At 41.8% G+C, this 23,770-nt stretch overlaps 2 protein-coding genes across 2 annotated transcripts in view; one reads left to right on the top strand and one right to left on the bottom strand.

Annotated features, from left to right (window-relative positions):
- The window catches only part of LOC117966022 (guanine nucleotide-binding protein G(i) subunit alpha-3), an 18,690-nt gene extending 5,082 nt beyond the window's left edge, over positions 1 to 13,608 (top strand). The window contains exons 2-9 of the mRNA XM_059004559.1: positions 2,467 to 2,509; positions 2,816 to 2,957; positions 4,024 to 4,181; positions 7,250 to 7,378; positions 8,432 to 8,561; positions 8,700 to 8,853; positions 8,982 to 9,193; positions 9,486 to 13,608. Of these exons, the coding sequence (XP_058860542.1) occupies positions 2,467 to 2,509; positions 2,816 to 2,957; positions 4,024 to 4,181; positions 7,250 to 7,378; positions 8,432 to 8,561; positions 8,700 to 8,853; positions 8,982 to 9,172 (947 nt within the window). The 3' untranslated portion in view covers positions 9,173 to 9,193; positions 9,486 to 13,608. The remainder of the gene's footprint in view (positions 1 to 2,466; positions 2,510 to 2,815; positions 2,958 to 4,023; positions 4,182 to 7,249; positions 7,379 to 8,431; positions 8,562 to 8,699; positions 8,854 to 8,981; positions 9,194 to 9,485) is intronic.
- Positions 13,604 to 23,770, bottom strand: LOC117964393 (guanine nucleotide-binding protein G(t) subunit alpha-2). Its single transcript, XM_034907720.2, has 9 exons — positions 23,373 to 23,770; positions 19,381 to 19,423; positions 18,650 to 18,791; positions 18,062 to 18,219; positions 17,838 to 17,966; positions 17,174 to 17,303; positions 16,012 to 16,165; positions 15,046 to 15,245; positions 13,604 to 14,302 (listed from the first exon to the last, which is right to left on the bottom strand). The coding sequence occupies exons 1-8, from the start codon at positions 23,488 to 23,490 to the stop codon at positions 15,055 to 15,057; spliced, it is 1,065 nt and encodes a 354-aa protein (XP_034763611.1). The 5' UTR covers positions 23,491 to 23,770; the 3' UTR covers positions 13,604 to 14,302; positions 15,046 to 15,054.

The raw sequence follows: 23,770 nt of genomic DNA, 5'->3' as shown, positions 1-23,770 counted from the left end.
ATGCTTGCGTTGTGATTTTCTGTACTAGCTTATTTCTAATCTGTGTACCTGATCCATCGTTTTAAAGTGGAAATTCTTGTAGCTTCAGTGCTCTGCGATCTGATAGGTGGGGTTTGATGAGGTCTCTCCACACCCAGTACAGCGGTAGAAGAGGGATGCATTCCACTACCGCATGTATACCATTAGTTTGGCAGCTAAGCACTATTGTGGTAAACATTTCTTTCTAGATTGTAGTCTTAAAGTTTTTGAGCGTTCTATAATCTTTTTTTTTCTTTTTCTTGATGTAAAAACTGAAGCGGAATTCAACTTTTTATAAACGTTTCGGTCCTAGTTGTTGCAAATTTTATAAATATCGACCTTTATTTATTTTATTTAATTCAAAATGAAGTCCTCATCAACAAGGTAAGGCCGTGACTGAGTCGAGTATATTTCAGTGCTTTCCAAAGAACGGCTTCATAATTGCATGTCATTTATTTTAGGACGGTGAGTCACACTCTCTTAACCAGTGCACTACATGAATTTGCTTTTAACAAATACTGAGAAGGAGATTGAGGAAAGTACAGGAATTACACACACAAAGAAACTGGGAAGCATTGTAAATAATGCAAGATGGAAATTGTTACATTGTTAGCAGGTTTTTTTATTGGCAGTTTTTCATATTTGACTTTCTCTCATGATGTACAATAAATCTTTTATAGCGCAAGGGATTTCCGCTTTTACAGTGGATACTATTTCACAAGTAGAAGTGACCAGCCGTTACCGTCCATGGATAAACCCGAAGCAGCATGCTTTACCTTCAAAGCTTTTGATAGGTTTAGAATCACACTGCAGCTTCCACTTCTGTTAAGGGACTTTTTAATGACTATTTTTCAAAGGGATTTTCCGCAATACAAATTTTATCTTGGGTTTGTTTGATCTCCTCTCGGTAACATGACCAGTCAGCAATCTGCATTATAATCTCTTGGCTCTGTTCATCACACTGCCCCTTCCTATCTCCAATCCCTCGTGTCTCTTTATATTCCCCTGCTCGCTCCTTCTCTTTGCTCTCCTTCCTCCCCTGCTCGCTCCTTCTCTCCGCTCGCCTTCCTCCCCTGCTCGCTCCTTCTCTTCGCTCGCCTTCCTCCCCTGCTCGCTCCTATTTTATATATATATATATAATTTTTTAGATTTATTTGGTATGTATTGTATATGTGTGTTTTGCAATTTTAGTAGCTGTAACTTGTATCCGTTTATATTTTAATTTCTAAGTCGCTTTGGATAAAAGCGTCTGCTAAATAAATGATAGTAAGAGAGTCAATCTTCCTAAATTCGTCAGTGTGTATTCAAGAGCACCTGTAGTGTAGATTTTTTAATTGCCTGCTTAGCACAAGTCTACCTTATTGTAAACTCTGCAGGTGTTACAGCCCTGATGGGTTTGTTTGCTGTCCTTGTGGTCAAGGTCAGATTTCTGGTGGGCCATCTTGGAGGCATTGCTTGCCAGATGGACACCCCTGAGCTTTGTAACCTTAAGTTTAGTTACTACCAAAACAGAAAATGCCTCTTCATTGCGTGTCTCGCTGGGAAAACTATACTGTTGTGCCAGGAAACATTTGCCCAGGCCCCCTGGACTGCAGATGGATCATTCTCCTTCAGGAGAGAATTAGTTTGCCAGCTGAGGAGCAATCTGCCGCAGTACATTTTGAGTGAGGCCGGTTGCACTGAAGGGATGCGGTCCTGTGATGTGTTGGGTTTGCTGTTTCAATTTTAATATGAGAAGTTAAACTGCACGTAGACAGTTAGAAACCTCAGTGTGATGATATTAGGAAATAATCTCCGGGGTCACTTGACAAGCGTAAATATAATAATAATAATTTTTATTAGTAGTGAAATGTGACTTACTGATAACCTGCTTGGAACAGTGACTGTGTTAAATAAAGCTTGGTTTTGCCTCAGTCCGCTGCAGTTCTTTCAATTGGCCGCAGTAAGATGTTGCTGCAATGCAAGCTTACTGTAGATATATCACAAGCAGCATCAATTACATGTGCTTAAACAAAGTATATTATTTCAATCATAAAAACATGATTACTGTTCTGTATAACATTTAAACTGCATGTGAAATGTTTTATTCCATTTATATGGGTTACCTGTACAATAGGATTTTCAATCAAATATAATAATGATGATGTCACCAGTAAATTATGCAAATTAGTACCATTGAAGGTTCGAACTTTCGAAGGTCAAAATGTACCCTATGTTGCAGCCCTAATTTAAATTTACTGACTTTGCAATACTTTTGTGGTGTTATGGCACTGAAAGGCATTAGGTGAAACATTTCTGAATGTGACTTAGTTATATCTGGCATATTGGTTATATGTGTCAGTATTATATCCAGTTCATTTTGATGTAACATTAGCTTCTGGTCTCTGCAGAATTATAATATCATTACTGCTTTGGTAAGAATTACATTATTTTTTTTTCTTATTACAGGTGCTGGAGAGTCTGGGAAAAGTACCATCGTGAAGCAGATGAAGTGAGTCCAGCATCACAACTCTGCTCTATACGGCATACTCAATTCAAAAGCTTTTTGAATCTACACCTAAAGACTTTTGGTTATCCCTGTTCCACACGGTTGCAAGATATTCTCCTAGTGTTAAGTGAAAAATAAGTAGTTTTATATTCAGTGCTTAGCTTATAACCCCCAATTAGCAAAAACACATGTTCAAATTTTGCACTGTTAAATGATACTCCTCTTTCCTAATGAGCAAAACCCCAATCCCATGTGATTTGAACCCTTGAATGTTTCGTGGGTTTTCTGATTCGGTCTTTTATTCCTCAGAATTATTCATGAAGATGGATATTCAGAGGAGGAATGTAAGCAGTACAAAGTGGTTGTGTACAGCAACACAATTCAGTCTATTATTGCAATAATCCGAGCCATGGGAAGACTACAGATAGACTTTGGAGACCCGACACGAGCGGTAAGTACTCTAGAATCATTTCTACCACCATAGTTAGCCACTACTCTGTGTATTTTCAGTGGCTGAATTTTTCTGAATTGTAGACTTCAGGTATTTACAGCATAATGGGGATCCGTTTTAAGGATTGTGATTTAGGTACCAATTCTCCAGAATGGCAGCGTTTCTGGACAAGAAACTTCTGTCATTGGGGCACCACGGCAAACCGAGTGCTTCCGATATAAAATAGCACGCGTGCCACCTGCAGCTTGAGTTCTGCTTAATGCGGCTGCTTTGGGAATGGAAAGCAGTGCTGACCCAGTCGAACGGGTCATTTGAGTGCCTGAGGCACATGGACTGTGTCCTGGAGGGCAGTGAAATCATACACGAGGAGAAAACCAACCCTGAGACAAGCTTGCTTCTCCATTTCTAACTCCTTTTGGAGCGTCAGTAACTTTCTGTTCCTCATAAGCAGAGCTTCCCCTGCAACAGCACTACGTTATTATGCTAGGGCTCGTTTTTGTTCAGCAAATAAAAACGTATGCTGCAAAGCTGTTGATTTCCTTCAGCACCCTTGATCTGGGTCAGGCTGCTGTTTTCATATTTTATTGATTGCAAGCTGTGCTGTGCATTGTTAGTTTTTCCTCCCTCATTTAAAAAAATGTCATGTTTCCGCATGCCTGGAGCAGAGAAAAAAAGCCTTTTATTTATCAATAACTCTTTACTCTGTTGGGGAGGTGGGTACATTTAATTTGATAATGGGTTACTGATGTCCATGATCTTGGACAGCTGTTCATCTCTACCTCCACACCCCAAAGCTATTGAAAGAGTAAGGATTTGCTATCTTCACATTCCGTTTGCAGATTGAAGACTCTTGCCTGTTGTCTCTGTATTGTAAACGGATGGGTTGAGATGACATGCAGAAGCTGTTTGAAGTTTGCTGGGCGTTGCAGGGTTTTGCACACACACGTACTTGATGATTACAGGAACATGCGTCGTCCTGCGTGCGTCATGCCTTTGTGCAGGACGGAGGAGCCTCTCTTCGCCGTGCCGTCAGCGTGTTTCTCTAACCCGTGTGTTTTTATTGTAGGACGATGCCCGGCAGTTGTTTGCGCTGGCAGGGACTGCCGAGGAGGGGATTATGAGTGCTGAACTGGCTGGTGTAATAAAGAGGCTATGGCAAGATGAGGGCGTCCAGGCCTGTTTTAACAGATCCAGAGAATACCAGCTCAACGACTCTGCATCTTAGTAAGGAACTGCTTCCCCTTTTACTGTCGTTTTCTTTAATTTGCAAAAAACAAGGTTGCCCATTTCTTAGAATGCAGAATGGGTTTAGGTTGTGGGTCGGGGGTGGGTTCGGGCGGTGGGTCGGTGGTGGGTCGGGACCACACCTGCATCTTGGTATACATCGTAGGTATTGTGTTGGTGTAAGGTTTGAGTGAGGTGACTTTCTGATTCATTTTGCAGCAGAGCTGAATTTAATGATTACATGCATGTTGATGTGGCTTTGATTCGGTATCTTGGCTGAGATTAGCTAGGTATATAACTACCAGAACTAAAATGATTGAGCAAAAGCAATAACAACAACAGGGCTGGTCTAATAGGAGTTTAAACATCCAAGCTGTTCTGTATGATGAATACTGTAGAGTAAATTACAACAGAAACGTTGTTCCCGACAGTGCTTTTATTTTAATCTCGGTTTCAGAGACCAGTGATGTCATTAACCACGTAACAGGATTATTTTTGAGCAGCCTGAATCGCTGTTCACGGTTGCTTTGACAACCTGTAAATTATGGTTTGTCTTTTTTTTTTTTTTTTTTTTTTTTTACCGGAAAAGATAATTCAAATCTGATGCTTTGTTTGGGGTTAATAGTGTGACATGGAAACCAACACATGACTTCTAGTCAAAAAAAAAAAAAAAAAGTTTCTATCAGTGTTGTTTTCTGGATGTGTACTAAAATCACCTGTTTTATGAGTGCCTTTGTTCCAGAAATAAAAGCTCTCCCAATGTGTCGGTCGTTAATGTTTTTTATACCAAGAAAGGTTACGTTGTACTTGACCATTTTTAAAGCTGAACAGATTCAGAAAGTGAATCTGCAGAATGGGTTAAATATAGTAAAAATGTCCACAACATGAGTGCAGTGCTGCACAGAAAGAGAAGGCTGCATGTTTGTTTTTTCCACCACGCACCCACGGGCATGAAGCCAGGCTTTTTATCTTGCACTGGTATTTCATGTAGGCGCTTGTTAAAGATTTTGATGCATAGCTTTGGTCCTGTAATTTTTAAAGCCTGTGCTTTCAATCCAACCTTTGTATTTATCTTGCACCCCTTTTTTCCAAAATGTACTTTCTAGTTCAGCATGAATTGCTAGAGAAAAACTATTAAAATTGCCCTCAAAATAAACTTTTTTTTTTTTTCCTGGAATATTTAAGGCAAGCCCTTGCATGTATGGGAAGTCTATATAGCTAGTAAGCTGCAAAATGTATCTCTGGGCAAGGTTAAAGAAATGGCAAACTCCTTGTACTTCAGACAATAACAGCAGACTGCAGAAATATGTTAGCTGCAACATTATCAACTTATCGCCAGATAGAGATCAGCTCGCTTCAGTCCGCACCCTTTCTGCAGCCTGTAGTATGTTTAACTCTGTGCGTAGTGCAATGCTTCCATTCCACTTCAGTGGGTATATAGTGCAAAGGTTATTCGACAATGGGCTTGTTTTACTCTGTGAATGAGTCATGCAATACCCTTTCTGTGGAAGGGGGTGTAGTGTAGGGTTCCTGACCTGCGTATCTATCCCAGTGTTGTTTAGCTAAGAGATTGATATTTGTTCCAGTGTTAAGATGAGTATAATTAAAAACCTCTGAAGTGACCACTAGAATAGGCTTTGCGTTTTCAAAAACCCCAGATCAAGTAAGTGAATGGAAAATCAAAAGGACTTGAGGGCTAGGATTGGTTTTTAAAATACTTGGCTCCTGGCTGTCCACTCTAGTGTTACTTAACTGTAAAACACTTCAGACGAAAGGGGGTCGGGGTCTGTATTCAGGCACACGTCTGACTGACACCACTTGCTCCGTTTCAGTGCTAGTGTACAGAAAAGGTTTTGCGAGTGCAGTGTTTTTTCACACGATTCCTTTTGCAATATTAACAATGGCTACAGCTCTAGCAAAAGCGCTGCTCTGATTTCTCTGAGGCTCTGTTCGGCACTTCTCAAATCTCCTCGTGATTCTGGTCCTCGCTCCTCTGCTCTTGAGATTGGAGCTCCTTTCCTGTCTCAGTTTTTGTAAGTACTCAGGGGGGCATGTTTGTGACGTAATAAGTGAATCAATAGAAGCACTTAGGCTGATGTGTTCCCTTATCTAAACCTGATCAGGCTGTTGGGCTATCTTTATCTCACAAAACATATCCTGCTGTCCCGAGGTACTTGAGCAGACAAAGGAGATGCCGGTTACCCAGGAAACTGGTTGAACGCTTAATAGTAAACGTTCAAAAACTCCTCCTATTCTGAATGTAGCTGTGCATCAGTGTTTTCAATGCAGTCATGAGATCGAGTGGTTTTTGAGAGGGAAGGGGTATAGTTCTAGATTTTACTATCGTGTGAAGGACGAATTCCTTTATTGTGGAAATAGAGGATTTATGACGGTCCTCAAAATAGGCAGCTTCTAAATAAACAGTGAGTGAGGGAAGAGATAAGAGGGGCCATGGTTTATTATGACATCGCCCATGCAGAACCGTGGTGTTCTCTGGTTTGCTCTGCTCTGATCAATACATTTTATTTTTCAAACTGAACCTGATTTTTCTCCCCTCTCTGCCTTGAGTTGCTTTTTGCTTGTAATGATATTGGTGTGTTTTAAATCTGCACCCTCCGTCATTTATATTTCCAGCCACGTTCTTTAAACTGTTCTAAATAACAAGATCGCAGTCTGATTTTTTTTATAGTACAGGATTTACATATGCACTTTCTTATTTATATAACATTCCTGGAAACACAATTTATCTCTGCCAGTTTTTCCCCCCCAGTCTTGCCTCCAAGAAAGACGTCAGATCAGTGCAAGCCAGGATACAAAGAGGCTTCAGTATATGTGGCAACTGATGTTTGCTGACTGTTGTTGTTCCCTTAGTGATATGATAAAGGGGTTATGTCCTATATACTTAATCCAAGAAAAAAAGCTGCATATCTTGTGCATACATACTGGCCATAGGGCTGCCGTGTGCATGTAGTATTATTATTATTATTATTATTATTATTATTATTATTATTATTATTATTATTATTATTATTTAGGCTGGTGTCTAAATGTTTTCTTTCTCTTTTTAGTTACCTCAATGACTTGGACAGAATTTCCGAAACAAGTTACATCCCAACACAACAAGATGTGCTCCGAACCAGGGTGAAAACCACAGGCATAGTCGAGACTCACTTCACTTTCAAGGACCTGTACTTCAAGTAAGTTCTCAAACTCCTGACTGCTTCACAGTAAAATATCTATAATTACACACGTACACGCAGTGTATGTGACTGTAAGCCTAATTGGACCCAGGTGATCCATGAATGGATCCAGGCACATCAGATTATTATTATTATTATTATTTATTTCTTAGCAGACGCCCTTATCCAGGGCGACTTACAATCGCAAGCAAATACAAATAGATTCAAGTGTTACAATATAAGTCATAAAAAAAAAAAAAAAATGATCTAATTTGGAATAAATTGTGTCAACAGCATACATTGTTGCTTTCATTTTTTTATATCCCCTGTAAGCCTTGCAGCTTTCAAAGAAGCAATGTGTGTCACATGGTGTGGGGGAGGGATTATGGCTGCTTTGGCGTCCTGCACCAGGAGTTTGGTTAGCATGTTATGTGACAGATAGATTTGCCATTGTTCAAAATATTATGTGTGTTTCCTGAAGGAACTTGGACTCATGTATTTGCTTATTTATTTTTCTAGTTGGAAGTGGTGATGCTTTAATTAACTCTCTTGTCAACTGAGAAAACCAGCTGCATAAAATTAACATTTCATAACTCGATGGTAGCTGCGCTGGAAACTGCTGTAGCTTGTTATTAAACTGTCAGGATTATAACAAAGTTCACAGCTTTTTTTTTTTAAAACCTGGTCATTATTTGCTTCATTAAATGGTGGGTTAGGCAGTGTACATGTATCCTTTGCACAAGCATTGCTTAGTTGCTCAAATGAGAATTTGAAATGGGCAAATTTTAAAAAAAAAAAGCATTGGTTTGTTTTATTCTTAACCAGGGGAGGATTTTTAACACGGTTTACAAATATAAAATACAATATGCTTGGTATTAAAACTCAAGACAGAAATATACTGTACATTTTTAGTGTAGTACTGTTCTTTCAAAATGCACTAGTAGTGCCACAAAAGGACTCTGTATTCTTGAGGGGCACCAGTGCTAAAAATGTTTTAAAAGGATGGATGGTTTATTTGTGTCATGCAGGTGCTGTGCCAGCTTACCTCCCTGTGTCTCATTTTTCTTTCAGGATGTTTGACGTTGGTGGCCAGCGATCTGAGCGGAAGAAGTGGATTCATTGCTTTGAAGGAGTCACGGCCATCATATTCTGCGTAGCACTCAGTGACTATGACCTTGTTCTTGCAGAGGATGAAGAAATGGTGAGTAATAATTTAGCATAGTTTGTTATAAGTTGTTTTGTATGTTGCAAGAGCCTTGCATTTGGTAATGTATGTGTCGAACGTTTTTATTTATTTAAAAGATGTTGTAACTTTCTTTTTTTCATTTCTCCCATGCAGAATCGCATGCATGAGAGCATGAAGCTGTTTGACAGCATCTGCAATAACAAGTGGTTTACAGATACCTCTATAATCCTCTTCCTGAACAAGAAGGACCTTTTTGAGGAAAAGATCACGAGAAGTTCCCTTACCATCTGCTACCCCGAATATGCAGGTGTGGTTCGTGGTTTGAAATACTTGATGTTAGTTCGGAGTGTGCAGAGGACTCTTAATAGTTAATGTGGAGCTGTTGTAATGTTGATATGAACTGTCAAATGTTACGTTTGTTTTTTTTTCTCCTAGGTTCCAGCACTTACGAAGAAGCGGCTGCATACATTCAGTGCCAGTTTGAAGACCTCAACAGGCGAAAAGATACGAAGGAAATCTACACTCATTTCACCTGCGCCACAGACACGAAAAATGTGCAGTTTGTGTTTGATGCCGTGACTGATGTCATCATCAAAAACAACTTGAAAGAATGTGGACTTTACTGAACGCTTTGAAAGAACTTGCAGGTGACTCGCAGTAAACTTTCTGATAACAATAGGTATTGGTTCAATTCAGGGAATACCAAGCACTGGAGGAAATACTGCAAGTCTTACCCCTTTGTTGTTGATTACCCTGTCTGCTTTGACTTTGATATAGATCTTTTAAAACTAAACCTCATAGGGAACAAGTAATAAATGTAATTATTAAACAAACTGTTGTGTACAGCTTCAAAACACCCGTCTGAGATCCTGCAGACTGAAAGATCTCTTCAGTTTCTGGCTGAAGTTTTAATTTGCAGTCATTTTCTTCTTTTTGTAGGTCGTCCTTTTTTAGAGTGACGCATGAACACAGGCTGCAGATCGGTTCCTGTCTCCCCTGATTGGTTGCAGGTTTGTAGAAAAGGACCAAATGGAACCACCTGCTGCTGCTGCTATTGCTGCATGCAGTCCTTGTATTCATCCGCGCCAAATCTGCATTCTGAATTGTTTTTTGTTTTTTTTTTTTAATTAAAAAAACTCTGTAATATTTGATGCTATTAAGCAGACAAGATGAAATTCTGTAAATAAATCTGAAATTCAGCGGTGATATGCTGATCCATGCTAATCCTTTTTTTCTGAAGGCCGAGGGAGTGGGGGGGAGCACAGTGCCACATTTAAACAGTTTAGCAGTATGATTAGCGAAGCGACGGGAATTTTAAAACCTGGTTATCGAGTCGCCATCATCTTAGACCTAATGTCCTAATTTGTCCATGTTTAGGTTTAATCTCACTCCCGGGGTAAGCACTTTTTACTATGCACGCTGACCATGATGTGGTTCAAAGTTTTATTATGCTGGAACATGAGGCATGCTGTTGTCTTGTGCTGTTTCACCAAGTCATGTTGTAAATGGACAGAATGAATAAGGACATTTTTATGTTGCCAAACCTCTTCAGTAAGAAAATAAGGGGACCTCAAACGTGTACCCATAATTTAAGAAAACTGTACACATTTCTAATAAATGTGCAGGATTAGAGGGCGTTTGTATTGTAAGGTGTTCATGCAACGAGGCGTCCTTCAGGCATTGCTGTAACGATGTGATTGTATTACAGTTTGATACAGTGTGTATCTTTTAAAATCTTGTTTAATATGTTGATTTTTTTTTTCCCCCTGTGAGATGCTTTCCTCTGGGCCCAAGGGATCTGCATGGAAATGAAGGGGATTAAAAAATGATTGAGTATTGGCTAACTGTAATGAATTAATCATTTCATTTTAACTTGCTTTAACAGAAGTTCTTCACAGGTCATTGAAACCAGTACTGTTAGTGCAGTCGTTCTGTATCTGCCAGCAATGTGAAAACAGTGTACTGTTAAACTTGCACTCCAGTATAAGGGATGTATATTCGGTCACATTAAATGATTAATATATGCAGTTTGTTTTTTTTGTTTTTTTGACATGTCCAAGCTTTTCTCATTCAGATGTAACAGTGGAGTTTTCATCCCCTCCCTGCCTCCACCTTTTTTCTTTTCTTTTATTAGATAATTTCCGCACAAACTGATTCATAATGAAAAGTAATCGGAAATCCAGATTGGCTTTTTTTTATTTTTTATAATTTGACATTTTTGTAACAAGCTCTTTTATTTTACGTTATGGTGGCCCTCTATGCAGCTAGAGCATGCCTTTACCTTGTGAAATGTGGTGCCAAATAACCGATGCCGTTGTTAACTAACATTCTCCACTTGAATTTCTTTTCATGTACATTCCTTTGCTGAATTTGAATACATGTAGTATTCTGTCTATGACATTTTGTACAGGCTTAATGTTAATCTTGGCAATATTAAATGACAGTGATGGGCTCTCGTGTGTGTTGGAGTTTATTTGGTTTACAGAAATTGGCTAATATTAGGCCTAAATACATGCTGTGTGTTTTTTTTCTTCTTTTTTAATTATTTTTTTTATCTAAACACTGCAAGTTATTCCAGGACGTTTCTGTCCCCATCCCCAGCAGAGACTCACACCAAGCTCTCTTTAAATAATCCTTTTTATAGTTTTACATGTTTTTGAATCCTGTTTTCTGGACCAGTTGTACAATACTTTCCACTCAAGGCACAGAATTGACTGGCGCACATAATGTGTGGCTCTTAGCAGAGATTATTGTGCCCTTCGGCTCTGATGCAAGTGGATTTGAAATGTAGCTGTCGAAAGATGACCCAGCAGTTTCCACTGCTGAAAGGTCTGGAACTTCCTGGAACAAGATGTTCGCTTATGGCTTGCTTCTTGTTGCTAATGATAAATGGTTTAGTAGACCCAAGTAACTCTCCAATTAGCTACAATAGTAGTTAACCTGGAGTGGAATGGCCCTCTCCTGGCCTGGGATTGGTCACCCTGGTGTAGATCTGTGTATGGCAGTGAGTTATTCGTTCAATATACTGTAAACTCCGTAGAGGGATGACGTGTGTTTGAGCAGAATTTCCTGCACTATCATTTCTGTGTCTGTGGTTGCTGCAAAAGCATTTTTTTTTCTTTTTTGCTTCCTATCTACCTTTTTTGGATAGCACTTTCTCTTGACAGTGAAAAGCTTTTAGATTTGTGTACAAGCTGTGGTCATGTTCTATGTACAAGCTGTGGTCATGTTCTATGTACATATACTCCCGGGACGATCGGGTGGTTTATTTTCCTTTGAACGAGGCGTGCTGTGTAGATTATGAACAGATCAGATTCCTGAGCAGAATTTTAAAAATGCACTCCTTACGATTGATGAGATACATTAACTGAAACTTCACACATCTATTCGAAGGGCAAAGCTGATGAATATTGTCTAGATTTTTTATTGCTTCAATTCTGCAGTGGAGCCGAGAGACACCCCCCCCCCCGAATTCAATTCACTTGGTTCCCTAGCCAGGTTTCAGCCCATGTCCTATTGGTACTAGTGTCTTTTAAAACGATAATTCTAATAATCATTGCAAGATTATTTTAAAGTGTCACTCCTCCGAAGGTAATGATAGAATGAATTTGCATTATAGGTAATGCGGTGTAAAGGGAATCTACAGTGTGACTCACAGCTTTATAATCGCCAGTATCACAGCTCAGTCATTTCCTGTGTGTGCTGTATTCACTCAGCAAGGCAGACATGTGTCCTTTAAACCCTGAAGCGTACGATCAGTCTCTTCTGTAAATGCAGCGGATTCATGTGACATATATATTCTGGCTTGCTTCCTTGCAGCAGTTTCATTATTTCATTTAGAATGAATTTGTTGGGTTTGTAATCTGATTGAGTGGCTGGTTCACAATGTGTTTGAGGAATGGCGTCTCATGTAAATGGACCAGTGTTTTTATTTAGTGTGTGTATGTGTATATTTGTTAAACACTACTTAACATTTTTTAAATATCAAAAAGTCTTTAGAGAATAAATGATGTATCATTCTCAGAAAAAGAACCCTGTGCTAGGACTAAACTGAGAGAACCCTTGGCACCCACCTCTGAAGCTGGCGACACAGCCTGCCACAATCTAAACACTGGGCTCAGCTGCTTGCTTGTAAAATCGCTGCAGTCACAGCGGTTTTCTGTTGAAATGTGTTTCCGGTTACAGCCCTGACTTGTTCAGGGTGTGCAGTAACAGCTCGGAGAAACAAAGGAAAAAGCAGAAGTAGATTTCTATTGAGAGTGTGAAGTGGTACCTGACTTTAGGGGGGTAGTGCTGGTTTCTCCCCTGAGCAGAGTCGCTGCACCCTGCACAGAATTAACAGTTATTCACTTGGGAGTGTCCTGTTCCTTAATCAGAAAGGGCTGCATTAAATAACGCAGGGCTTTCGCTCATTTCACAGCGCACCTTCATTTCTATGTAGAAGTTAGTTCTGAAGTATGTTTCGACAGCTGCTTGGTACATTTTATTCTTTGCAGAATCAGATGTTCACTGGAATTCAGTTAACCACAGCAGTGCCTATTTTTTTTAATCTTGGCTGTCATAATCTTGTGACTGGTTGGTTTTTAGACTGCGGTTGCAGGAAAGGCTATGGCACCACTGCTTGCTTGGCAGTAACCTGGCCATCATTGCACACGTAGCTATTCACCAGGAATTGACGTGCTATTTCAGTGTTTGCTCAACTGTACATCCAAGGCAACAAGAGATCATGTATTCAACATTATAATAAAATGCTGCAAATGTTTTGACAAGCGGTCTTTCATACACGAAAGACATTGACAAAGAAGACCTGGTTTTATCTAATTTTATTACAAAACAATCCTTTACAAAAAATAAATAGCATGTTGTTTTAAAGAAATAAGACCAAATTATGTATGTCATGCATATCCTTTATTTTGTGACACTACTGTAGTTTCTTTCAAGCCAAAGCCGTAAAACAAAAGGTACAGACGTACATTGAGTTGACAAAATAATAAAAAAAAAAAAGCTAAATGCTTTATCTAACTCTTTGCGTTGTGTGTGTGTGTGTGTGTGTGTGGTTTTTTTTTAAAATACAGATTAACACTATTTTTATTTACAAAATCCACAATTCTATAAATGTCTGTTTATAGGAGAAAATAAATATTTATTTTCAGATATTAACCCTTGAAGTACTCTGACTTAAAGAAACGTTTTAATTCAAATCTGTAACAATAACCGGTGTGCTTCAGGAATTGTGCATCGATCTCAATGTGTGTACGGGAGGAGTTTTTACATTTACAATTCAAGAATCTCGGACCCGGAGCAGTTTCTATTGGGAGGCAGAGCAGCATTTAATTACCATCCACTTGCATAAATATAAAGACAGCAGACACAATGTTTCATGTGGAGATGGTCGACCTAGGACTGAAAGCACAGTAATTGCAACATTCTTCCAAGTTTTCTGCTTCAAACTCCAGGGCTATTTACATGACCGTTCTTAGTGGTACCGCCAGTATGTCAAAATTCTCCTTTCGTTTAACTTCAAGCACTGCACGTACTTACTGTATGTTGTATTAAAAATCTACATTTTGTTTCTGCAGTTCCTTATACATTTTAGTGACACTCTTTTAAATTTTTTTTTTTTTTTTTTGACTTGTTTCCTCAGGGTGTGGTCCCTAAATGCAGGAAGGGAGGGTTTGCAGTTGTCAGATCTCTTACTGCAGTAGCTGGTGTATTGCCAGGATGCCTGAAAATGCATGGAATGGTACAGGACAGCTCTGGGGGTGGGGGAAGAGAAAGAAAACAATGAAGATTATATTTACTTCCCAAAAAAACTGACTTGATTTTTGAGTTTCACATGTAATTTTATAACTACACATACAGGTAAGATGCTACACACAGATAGGGAATGTAATGCGAGTTAAGTGAGCAAAGATATTTTTCAGTGGGAGAGTCTCTCCTCAAATCTCTAAATAAAAATAAGGCTGGTTAGAACAATATTATTAACAGGGGGACGTGTGTCCCCATCCTCGCAGACTAGACCTTTGATAGCTGTCTGAAAGTAAGACAACTCTGACAGTGTGGTGCCTCTGCTCAGCAGTACCGAGGGTACCTGTCAGGGGGAAGGGGGTCCTGAGACCACCACACCCGGGTGCACTACAACAAAGAGCTGGGAGACGGGTTAGAACCGTCTTACCCTGAATGCTAGAGCCACGGCTGAGTGCTAGCAAATGGAGCAGGTCCACAGTGTTTAAAACAGCACAGCACAAACGAGTCTGGCATGAAGCAGATGAACCTAGACCCTCTACAACGGCGTTATTAAAATGGGATGCTGGGGCATTGTTCAGGTAGAGAAAGAAACAGCAGCCACTGAATCCACAAAGTCAATTCCTATGTGTAAGACAAGTACATTGTTTATGCCGGAGGCTGAACATCATCTTAGTGGCCAAAGACAGTGGAACGTTGCTTCACCACTTCACATCGCCTACATAACGATACAGAATCCCAGCTCCTTACTTACACAAGGTGTCTAGAAGAGACCACAGTCCTTGAGGTTTTCTTTGATGATGATGTCTGTCACGGCGTTGAACACGATATTGACGTTCTCTGTGTCCGTGGCACAGGTCATGTGTGAGTAGATTTCTTTGATGCCTTTCCGCATGTTAAGGTCCAGGAACTGGATCTTAATGTAGTTACTGGCGTCTTCGTATGTGTTGGGACCTGGGGTGGAAAAACCACAGGAAGAGAGATTCTATAAGCAGACCTCAAGGCCAAATCACAAACACTGTTATATGTGGGGCTGACAGTCCCAATCCTTTATATTCTACACTGTAAACCCCAGAGTCATTCTAAATAAATGAAATCACGTTACACTGACTGAAAAATTCAAATGTTATTCATAACTCCCATCCATTTTAAGTTAGTTGAACATTCAAATTGACTTTAGTTGTTCAAACGTAAATGGTGTGAGTAGAATCAGGGGACTCCATTCCCATCAGCCCTTGCAGGACTTGTACAATTTATTGTTGGAATTGTTTGTTGTTTGTTGTGTTGTTGTTGTTTTGTGCGTGTGCGGTTGCACACGTGTGTTGTGTTTGCGTGTCTCTTGTGCCCCCTGCCTGCTCCCTTACACGTGTTCTCCTTGTGTTGTGTGTGGCCGCCCCTGTTCAGTGGTCAGTCTGCGGATGTGACCTCTCTCCCTTCTCTCTCCCTTCTCCCTCTCTCTACATCTGCCCGGCTCCAGCGCTTAGTCAGCCCCAGAGAAAGTTGTCGTAACAAAAACTGAGAGAGTAGCTAAACTTAATGATATGAAGGCAATGAGTTTACTCAGTTCTTTTTGGAGTTGACTTATCAGGGTTTACAGTGTAGAGCACTGCTGGTGTGTCTCTGCCATATGGATGCAGATGTCCCTTTAGAGCAGTGCTGAATAAAGCTCTTAAGGAACGTCGCATCGGCCGTGGAACAAGGAGCCGCCCTCAGGAGTTACCGTCGTAGTCGGGGAAGCAGATGCTGAGATGGGTTTTCTTGACCTTCTCCTCGAAAAGATCCTTCTTGTTGAGGAAGAGCACGATGGAGGTGGCTGCGAAGAACTTGTGGTTGCAGATGCTGTTGAACAGATGCAGGCTCTCGTGCATGCGGTTCTGGAGGAGAGACGAAGGCAGGGGGGTCAGAGCCAAGACTCCCCCCAGGTGAGAGAAGCAATCCTGGCATGGGATTAAAGACCGATCCCCTGCAGGTGGATGTTTCTCATTCCGTTTGCATGCAATCATTTTTTGGGGGGGGGGGGGGGGCGATCCCTTAATGCCCTTTTAAATTGGGATTGAGGCATCGCAGCCACGACAGCAACTTAAAGCTAACACGATGCTGATTATACTGCCACCTGGTGGTCTTCATTTGGCAAGCCTCTACAGCTTTTCTTTGCTTCTGGGGTTCTCTGTGTGAGTCTGATTGTGTCTGGCAGGAAGACAGGCAGCGAGGGAAGCTCCACGCAGTCTGCCATCTGCTTTCGTTCGCTCGGGTATTTCCTGTGTAACCCATTCAGACGGCTCTTGGTTTGAAGGCGAGTCCTCCTGCAGCTTGGCTCAGGCTGCTGCATTCGTCTCTTTGACGGTGAGCTCAAAAGACCACAGAGATGAAAACCGAGGAAACACCTTCAAACTGTATACCTCCAAAACGATTAACAGTGAAATCGTACCAAAAAACCCCACGGATTGGAATAAGACTCCCATTGCAAAGCAGTTTCCATTCCTGGCTTTACCGTGAGTTTATTAAGACATGCCTGAGCTTGTTACATATACACTAATGAAGCTCGTAGTAAAACCTGGAATGGGTGAAACTGCTATGAAACAGGAGTCTTATTTCCATCCCTAACCAAACCCTAGTGTGTTTCTTTTTAAATGAAAACTCGCCACTCCACTAATTGATAGCATGAGCTTGCTTGCAGCAGGGCTGTCACTATGGTTAACCACTGGGGCTGTACATGGCATTTGCATTAGCGACACACAGCCGTCTGCCTTTAACAAATCAGCAGGCAGGGAAATAAAACTGTCAGTGTCCCAATCAAGCGAGTAACAAATTCACTCTGGAGTAAAACAGCTTCGAGGATGCAGTAACGCCCTCCTAACTGCAGGTGGCGCTAGAGTACCTACCACTTCATCATCTTCTACCAAGACCATGTCATAGGCGCTGAGAGCTCCGCAGAAGATAATGCAGGTCACCCCTTCGAAACAGTGGATCCATTTCTTGCGCTCTGACCTCTGCCCTCCCACGTCAAACATTCTACGAGAGAACTGCAAACAGTGAGACTGAGCTGCCCAGCAGTCCGGGGCTGTTCACTCTATGTGTTACCCAGCCATGACTTCTGAAGACGCAAGAAACCTAACCTGCTTGGCAGTCCGGTTTGTTTACATCTCTCACTGCTGCAGCCACACAGGAATCTTCCTCATGAAGCCTGTCCGTCACTGTGATGAACTACAGAGACACACCCTTGCTACTCCTGTACGGTAACTGTTTCTATGTGAATATTTTACAGGGAATTTCATTAAGAGATTACATTAATGTGCAGTAGTGGCCCAATGCAATCCGCTCTTAGCTGGGAGAAGGCTTTTTAGAAAAATACGTTTATTTTGATTCAAATGACGCTTTATCAGTAACAAGCCCAAATTAAAACAGATCCAAATCGGATTATGGCTTGAATTTGTATTTAGCTACAGCTCCACGTCCGCTGAATTGAGCCCAGTGTTAATGTTTAACCTGGCTGCTGCCTGTGTAACAGTACGTGGCAATGCTAGTGGCCTTGCCTTCCTTCCTCACCTGAAGTGCACATCCTTGTAGGAGAACTGCTCTTCGATGATACCCGTGGTCTTCACTCTTGACCGCAGTACGTCCTGCTCATTGGGGAGGTAGTCTGCTTTCGTGATTCTGTCTAACTGGTTGAGGTAGCTGGAGGAGTAGAGGGGAAAAAAACATTACTAGCGGCTGTTGACAACCCGAAGTATATAAATGCTTGGGGGGTATATCCGCTGTGAGCTACTCACTAAGCAGCAGAGTCGTTGAGCTGGTATTCTGCAGCCCTTTCGAAACACGCCTGTATCCCCGTGTCCCCCCACAGACTCAGAATGACTTTCACCAGCTCCGGGGGCATGGTGCCCTCCTCGATGGAGTCTGCCAGGTTATTCAACGTGCGCCCGTCATCCTGTCAGAACAACACAGAGAGAGAGACAGAGAGTGCCAATGTCATCTGAGCCATTTCACAATTCCACTAGCCAGCCAAATCAATTTAGTCCACATTAATATCGAGCCTTCCCTGCAGCGCTCTTTAAACAGAGCCTATAGGCTGGGCTTCCAGATATCACTACTATGCGTCGTCTTGAAATACATTTTTGTATTAACAGTTTACTTTATTTTACCAGGTGCCCAGGGCAACGGAAGTTTACTCAAAGCAAACCAACCCGTTAAATATTAAAAGACAACGCTCAAACGCTGCAAGTGTGTTAAAGAACCGTTCGCGCGCTTGCGTCTCAAAACGGGACGTCAATTTGTTTCTCTTTCCTCCTCGCATGCTAACGTCTGGCGACTAGGCCTCGTTGCCGTGGAGACTAGACCTCGTTGCTGTGGAGACTGACCGCTTTGGAGGAGTCCCCGTAGTTGATTCCCAGGGTCTGCATGCCCCGGACGATAGCCAGGATGGATTGCAGGATGTTTCCGTAGATGATCGTCTTGAACATCAGACACTCTTCCTTCGAGAAGCCGTCTTGATGGATAATTCTGTGAGAGGAACAAAGCCGAGCAAAGAAAGTAAGAAACACGGAGAGGCTGTCAAACCAGCAAGACGCCACTCAGAGCGTTCACTAAACTGCTCCACCACGCACTGAAGTAGCAAAGGGGAGAGGGGTTTGCTAAGATGGGACAAGCCTTGATGGGCCGATCGGCCTTTTCTCATCCCACAATCTTGTTATGGTTCTAATCACATTTGCCGTCTCTCTGAGTTCCCTTCACTCTGAAGAGGTGGGTGCCAGTCAGTCTAAAGGAGCACCTCCACTAGGAGAGCCAGCAGGGGTGGCTATACACTGAGCAAGAGTGCCCAACCCATTCTGCAACACAGTCCCTTCAAGCACTCTGCTGGCAGTCTTTGTATCAGCTGCCATCTAGTGGTGCATAGTTGTCATTGCGACAAAGTACACAATCACGACTTCCCTTGTACTCTGCACAGGTTTTTTTTTTTTTTTTACTGATTGCACAAGTAGGAAAAAATAAATTACATTCAAGCAGGCTGTTTTGTACATTCATCAGCTAAAATGCCACCTAGACATTTTTAAACCAATTATTGGTGGATTTTTTTTTTATTTTTACTTACTTCATCTGCTTGACAATGGTGCTTTTCCCCGATTCACCAGCCCCTGAAACAGAGTGAGAGCTGGGTAAGTTATAAGGCGGAACACAAACAGCACAGTCTCTTAACTGTGGCTCCCGCCTACAGAGTTATAAAGGGAAGCCTAGTGTGTGTGTATATATATATATGTGTGTGTGTGTTTTATGTTTGCAATCCTCCTGAATGCTTCAGTATTGATCTAATATTAAGGTGAATCGTTTTCGAGCTGGCTGCCATTTAATCACACAATCAGAGTTGGGGGTCAAATCCTGGTTTTCAATTTCAATTCCTTTTTAAAATCAATTCCCAAATCCCATTCCCTCTGAATCGATTCCAGTGTCCAATACACATTGGCTTGTATGCCCTGTAAACCTCTTCATCCCCTGTGCTAAATCTGCTAATGCTGACTGGCTAATCCGCTGAGAGTCCTTAATACCTGCGCCTCGATAGCCGTCCCCGCTTCTGAAGAGGCTTACAGCTGATCGGTCATTAACCCTGAATCTGTAGCATCCAGGCACCTCTTACAGGTGGATCTACCCTAAACATCACACTACATCACAGAGCTTCCATTCACAAGTTATGTACAGAAGGGTTTTCAAGGTCTGTTGAATTAAATAAGAAGTGATTTTTTTTTAATAAGCAGAAAGCAACAGAAATGCCTTCACTTATCTTTATCACGGACCTTGTTAGTTTGATTATCTGTTACAAGGTATAAAGTCAGGGTTCTAGGGTATGATGTTTCATTCCACTGCTAGCATCAGCATGGTGCGGTGACATCATGCAATGATGTCAAGGCATTGTGATGTCATTCAATAGCAAAATCCTGCCGTACTGTATCCATGGAGTTAGACAGCATTAAGAGCCTCTTGGAGCTCAAGTGAAAGAACAGCATACAGTACATAGCCTGATCCCTTTATCCTGGTGCTAATTACACGCAATTCTCTTTGGAAGGATAGCTTAAGAAAAAACACTGCTTCCATAATATTGCCCTCCTCGCACATTTCCAGGTCCTCCAGCAAATGAAAGCAGTTGCGTGTTTCATTGAACTTGTCATTCAGTACATGATGTGGCCAAGCGGTGAACCTGCGGAATCACCATGGAAACAAAAAGAATCAGATTTCAAAATATCGTCATATTTATCGTCATCTTTCATCTGGAATCACAAGAGTCGTTTATTTTTGATAAACAGAAAAAAAGCCCAGGGCTTGTAGATTTATAATCCTGTTTTCTAACAAATAAAACGATTCATGCATATTATTGGATTAATAGCAAACACAGCATGCCACAGGATTAGCAGGTGCTTCAAAAGTCACGTGACTTGCTGAGGTCACAGATATCCTGGGGGGGAGACAAACTTGCCTGTAAGGTAGTTTTCCAAAGCAGGAATAGAAAACGCGTACACAGCATACACTGGAAAATGCATTCTTGAATTCCTGTTATTTCTGTACCTAAAGGCTCACTGCATATATGGTGCACCGAATGGTTGTAGGATTTTGATAGAAGAGCGCATATTTTTTATTTAGAGTGTATCAATCTATGATTTCATGAGGACATAAAAAAAAATACAATTTGTGGCACACTTGTACTACTGAGACTGCAGGGATCCATCTCGGTGAGCAACGACCTCGTATGTGTCCCTTCCTTTGCAGAATCCTGACACTGAGAGATTGCATTGGGTTGTGTTGGACCTAGCTTGCACCCAACCATTTGTTATGTTGTCTAAATACCTTTGGCTTCTTTTTTTAACAATAAAAGCATAGATTTTTTTTTTAAAGTAATGGATCATCCGCTGTTTAGACCATGTATGAAAAATTCATCCCCAGGCTTGAGCCCTGAGTTCTGATCACTAGGACGCAAGCCTGCCCAAGGTCTCTCCATTACCATTAGCAATGACTGTCTTCTGAAACCACAGCCAGGTGTGCTGTTTGTCACAGTGTATGCACTTTTAGTCCGATTATTGCCTGGACTCTGGCACGGGCTTTCCTCAACGTGCACAAAGACTGTCGGAAATGTGGCATCAGAAAGGCAACAAGGAGCCAGTCTGCCCCGGCTAACCACTGTGTCTCAGTGCAGGACGATGGCACTGCCGTGGCATTGCCACTGAAGAGCATCTGGGGAGCGCTAGGTACCTGTAAATACCGTCCCGATATTTACTCCTCGTACCAAACATTCTTGGCGCATCCTTTTTAATTCCTCTTCAGACCCCCCCCGAGGTGAGATTGCCCTGCAGTTCCATATTAAATGCTTCGATCTGCTTGTGTCCAGAGAGCGAGGGCTCACTTCGTATTAGCACACTGCCACAGTGGATAATCCAGACTGATTTGAGTCGGAAGAAAGGCGGTGATCAAACCCGACAGGAGGAGAGGGTAACGCCTGGCAAATCCTAGCAGGGCTTTATCAGGACAGCCTCATACACACACAGAGCCTGTTAGGAACTCTGAACTCTTAGCAAGAGCCTGCTTGAACCGTTAACATTTTAAAATGTGTATCCTTTGATTATTTAGGCATGTGTACACATTTGTATAGGATGGAATCAATTGCACAGCTTTATATAAAGTCACTCAAGAAACTAGTTTAATCTGGGATGCGGTTCTGTAATCTGGATTTAGAAGGATGTGAAATGTCTTTGCTGCTGTGTAACAAAACAGAGATAGAAACAAGCACACCAAGAACCAGGCGAACTGTAAATATCAAACCCAGCCTTTGAGACTGAATGGATTGATCATGCTGGGACTGGGTGGGTGGGGGGTTTAGCTGCAGGTTTGCTCTGTTACGATCAGAGTTGCTTGCAGTTGCATTGGGGTTAGAGATGTTTTGTGTGATCCCGGCTGCACCTTTTTCATCACAAGCCCTCGTTTTTCTCTTGTTTATATTACAAAGGTGTATAAGAAAATAAATATGGAGCTGTCTTACTTTTAAACCACATCTTTGTCAGCAACTTTTAAATATCACCTTTTTTCAGATCTCACAAGCTGAGCTCGTTTTTATTTTTTTTAATTAAAGCTCATTAGTGTTGAGCCATGGTATATTCTAGCTTGTGTGTTGTTCAATAGTTCAATAGTTAGGTTCAGCACAGTTTTGTATGCATGCAACGAATGAAGCTGCAGTGCCATTTACCAACGCATATCAGGTTGCACTACAACATAAAGCAAATATGCTTCAAAAATAACGATTTCCTTCCAGTTGTTGGCAAACTACCAGCAGACATCATTAAACCCTGAAATCGTTTCATTTGGCATTTTACAGTTTCAAATGACCTTGCAGGACCGACCGTGAAGCTATTGTGCAACGGCACATTTGTGGAGAGAGATGAAATCCTTTCAACGGTTTAAAACTAGCCTGAACAAATATGAAATCCTGCAACAAAGATGTGTCGTGTGAAGTTTTAGTCCTCTCTGGAACCGCTCTTTTTCATTTGAGCTTGCTTCGTTAGTTCTATTTTTGAAATGATTAAGAGAGAACCCACGGTTTACATGGCTGTGTTTGCTCCTGCCCCTGCTTGACAGATCAGAGCCATGCCAGTCAGTTTGTGCAGACCCGCTGCAGGCTGAAAAGCCACCTCAAAGCCAGCTGAGCTGAGATCGCTTATAAAGACTTTAATACACTTAACAGCCATCTGTTGATTTATCTGAGAAGATCAAACTGATATCTGATAGAACTGAAACAGTGCAAGCCTGCTGTACACCAAATAACACAAAGAGATCTGAGAAAGCAACTTCATAAGCTGCGGAACTGCTGAAGAGCTGGGAACAAACTCACCTTTCAATTCCACTAATTACCTGCAGACGATAACGCTGGGTAACCACCCACACTGACAGAAACACAAGGTCCATGGATAGCCTGACAGAGTATCTATTGCACCATTAATCCATCCCCTCCCCTCCCGATTGAATTCCACGAACGACAACCTGAAAGCCACCGGCCCCCACCCCTGCAGCGCTGGGGAAGCGGGCTCACCCCTCCCCGTGCTTGCTTACCCAGCAGCAGCAGCTTCACAGTCTTGGCTTCTTTGTCAGCGTCCACCTTGAGCTGCTTCTCCAGATCCTTGGAGCGCTTAGCCAGCTCCTTGTCTTCTGCGCTCGCTCCGCTTCCCATGTCAAGCTCGTCGTCTTCCTCCTCCAACTCAAGATCCGATAGGAAGGAAATCTTGAAGGCTTTCGGGACCCGCTAACAGAGGGACAATTATAATAGAAATAATGAGAAGGAGAAGACGACACACAAGGAAAGGAGCGGCAGGCTGTCAGCAGTTGGATTGGGCGCTCCGAGGTGAGACTGGGGGTGAGCTGTGGAGGACTGGAGAGATCTAAACACCAAGGCTGCTGCTCAGAGACTGCCAAGACGTGGGCATCAGGAGCGCCTTCCTCTCTTTCTCAGC

This window comes from Acipenser ruthenus, chromosome 30 (genome assembly GCF_902713425.1).
Source record: "Acipenser ruthenus chromosome 30, fAciRut3.2 maternal haplotype, whole genome shotgun sequence".
NCBI lineage: Eukaryota > Metazoa > Chordata > Actinopteri > Acipenseriformes > Acipenseridae > Acipenser > Acipenser ruthenus.
The sequence above is the reverse complement of the archived record's forward strand: the minus strand, read 5'-3'. Positions and strand labels throughout refer to the sequence as shown.

Coding starts and splice junctions, on each gene's coding strand:
- LOC117964393 (XM_034907720.2), bottom strand. CDS start 23,490: ATGGGAAGCGGAGCGAGCGCAGAAGACAAGGAGCTGGCTAAGCGCTCC. Junction 18,220..18,649: donor ACGGGGACTCCTCCAAAGCG/GTCAGTCTCCAC, acceptor TTGTTCTGACAG/GATGACGGGCGCACGTTGAA. Junction 17,967..18,061: donor CTCAACGACTCTGCTGCTTA/GTGAGTAGCTCA, acceptor CTACTCCTCCAG/CTACCTCAACCAGTTAGACA.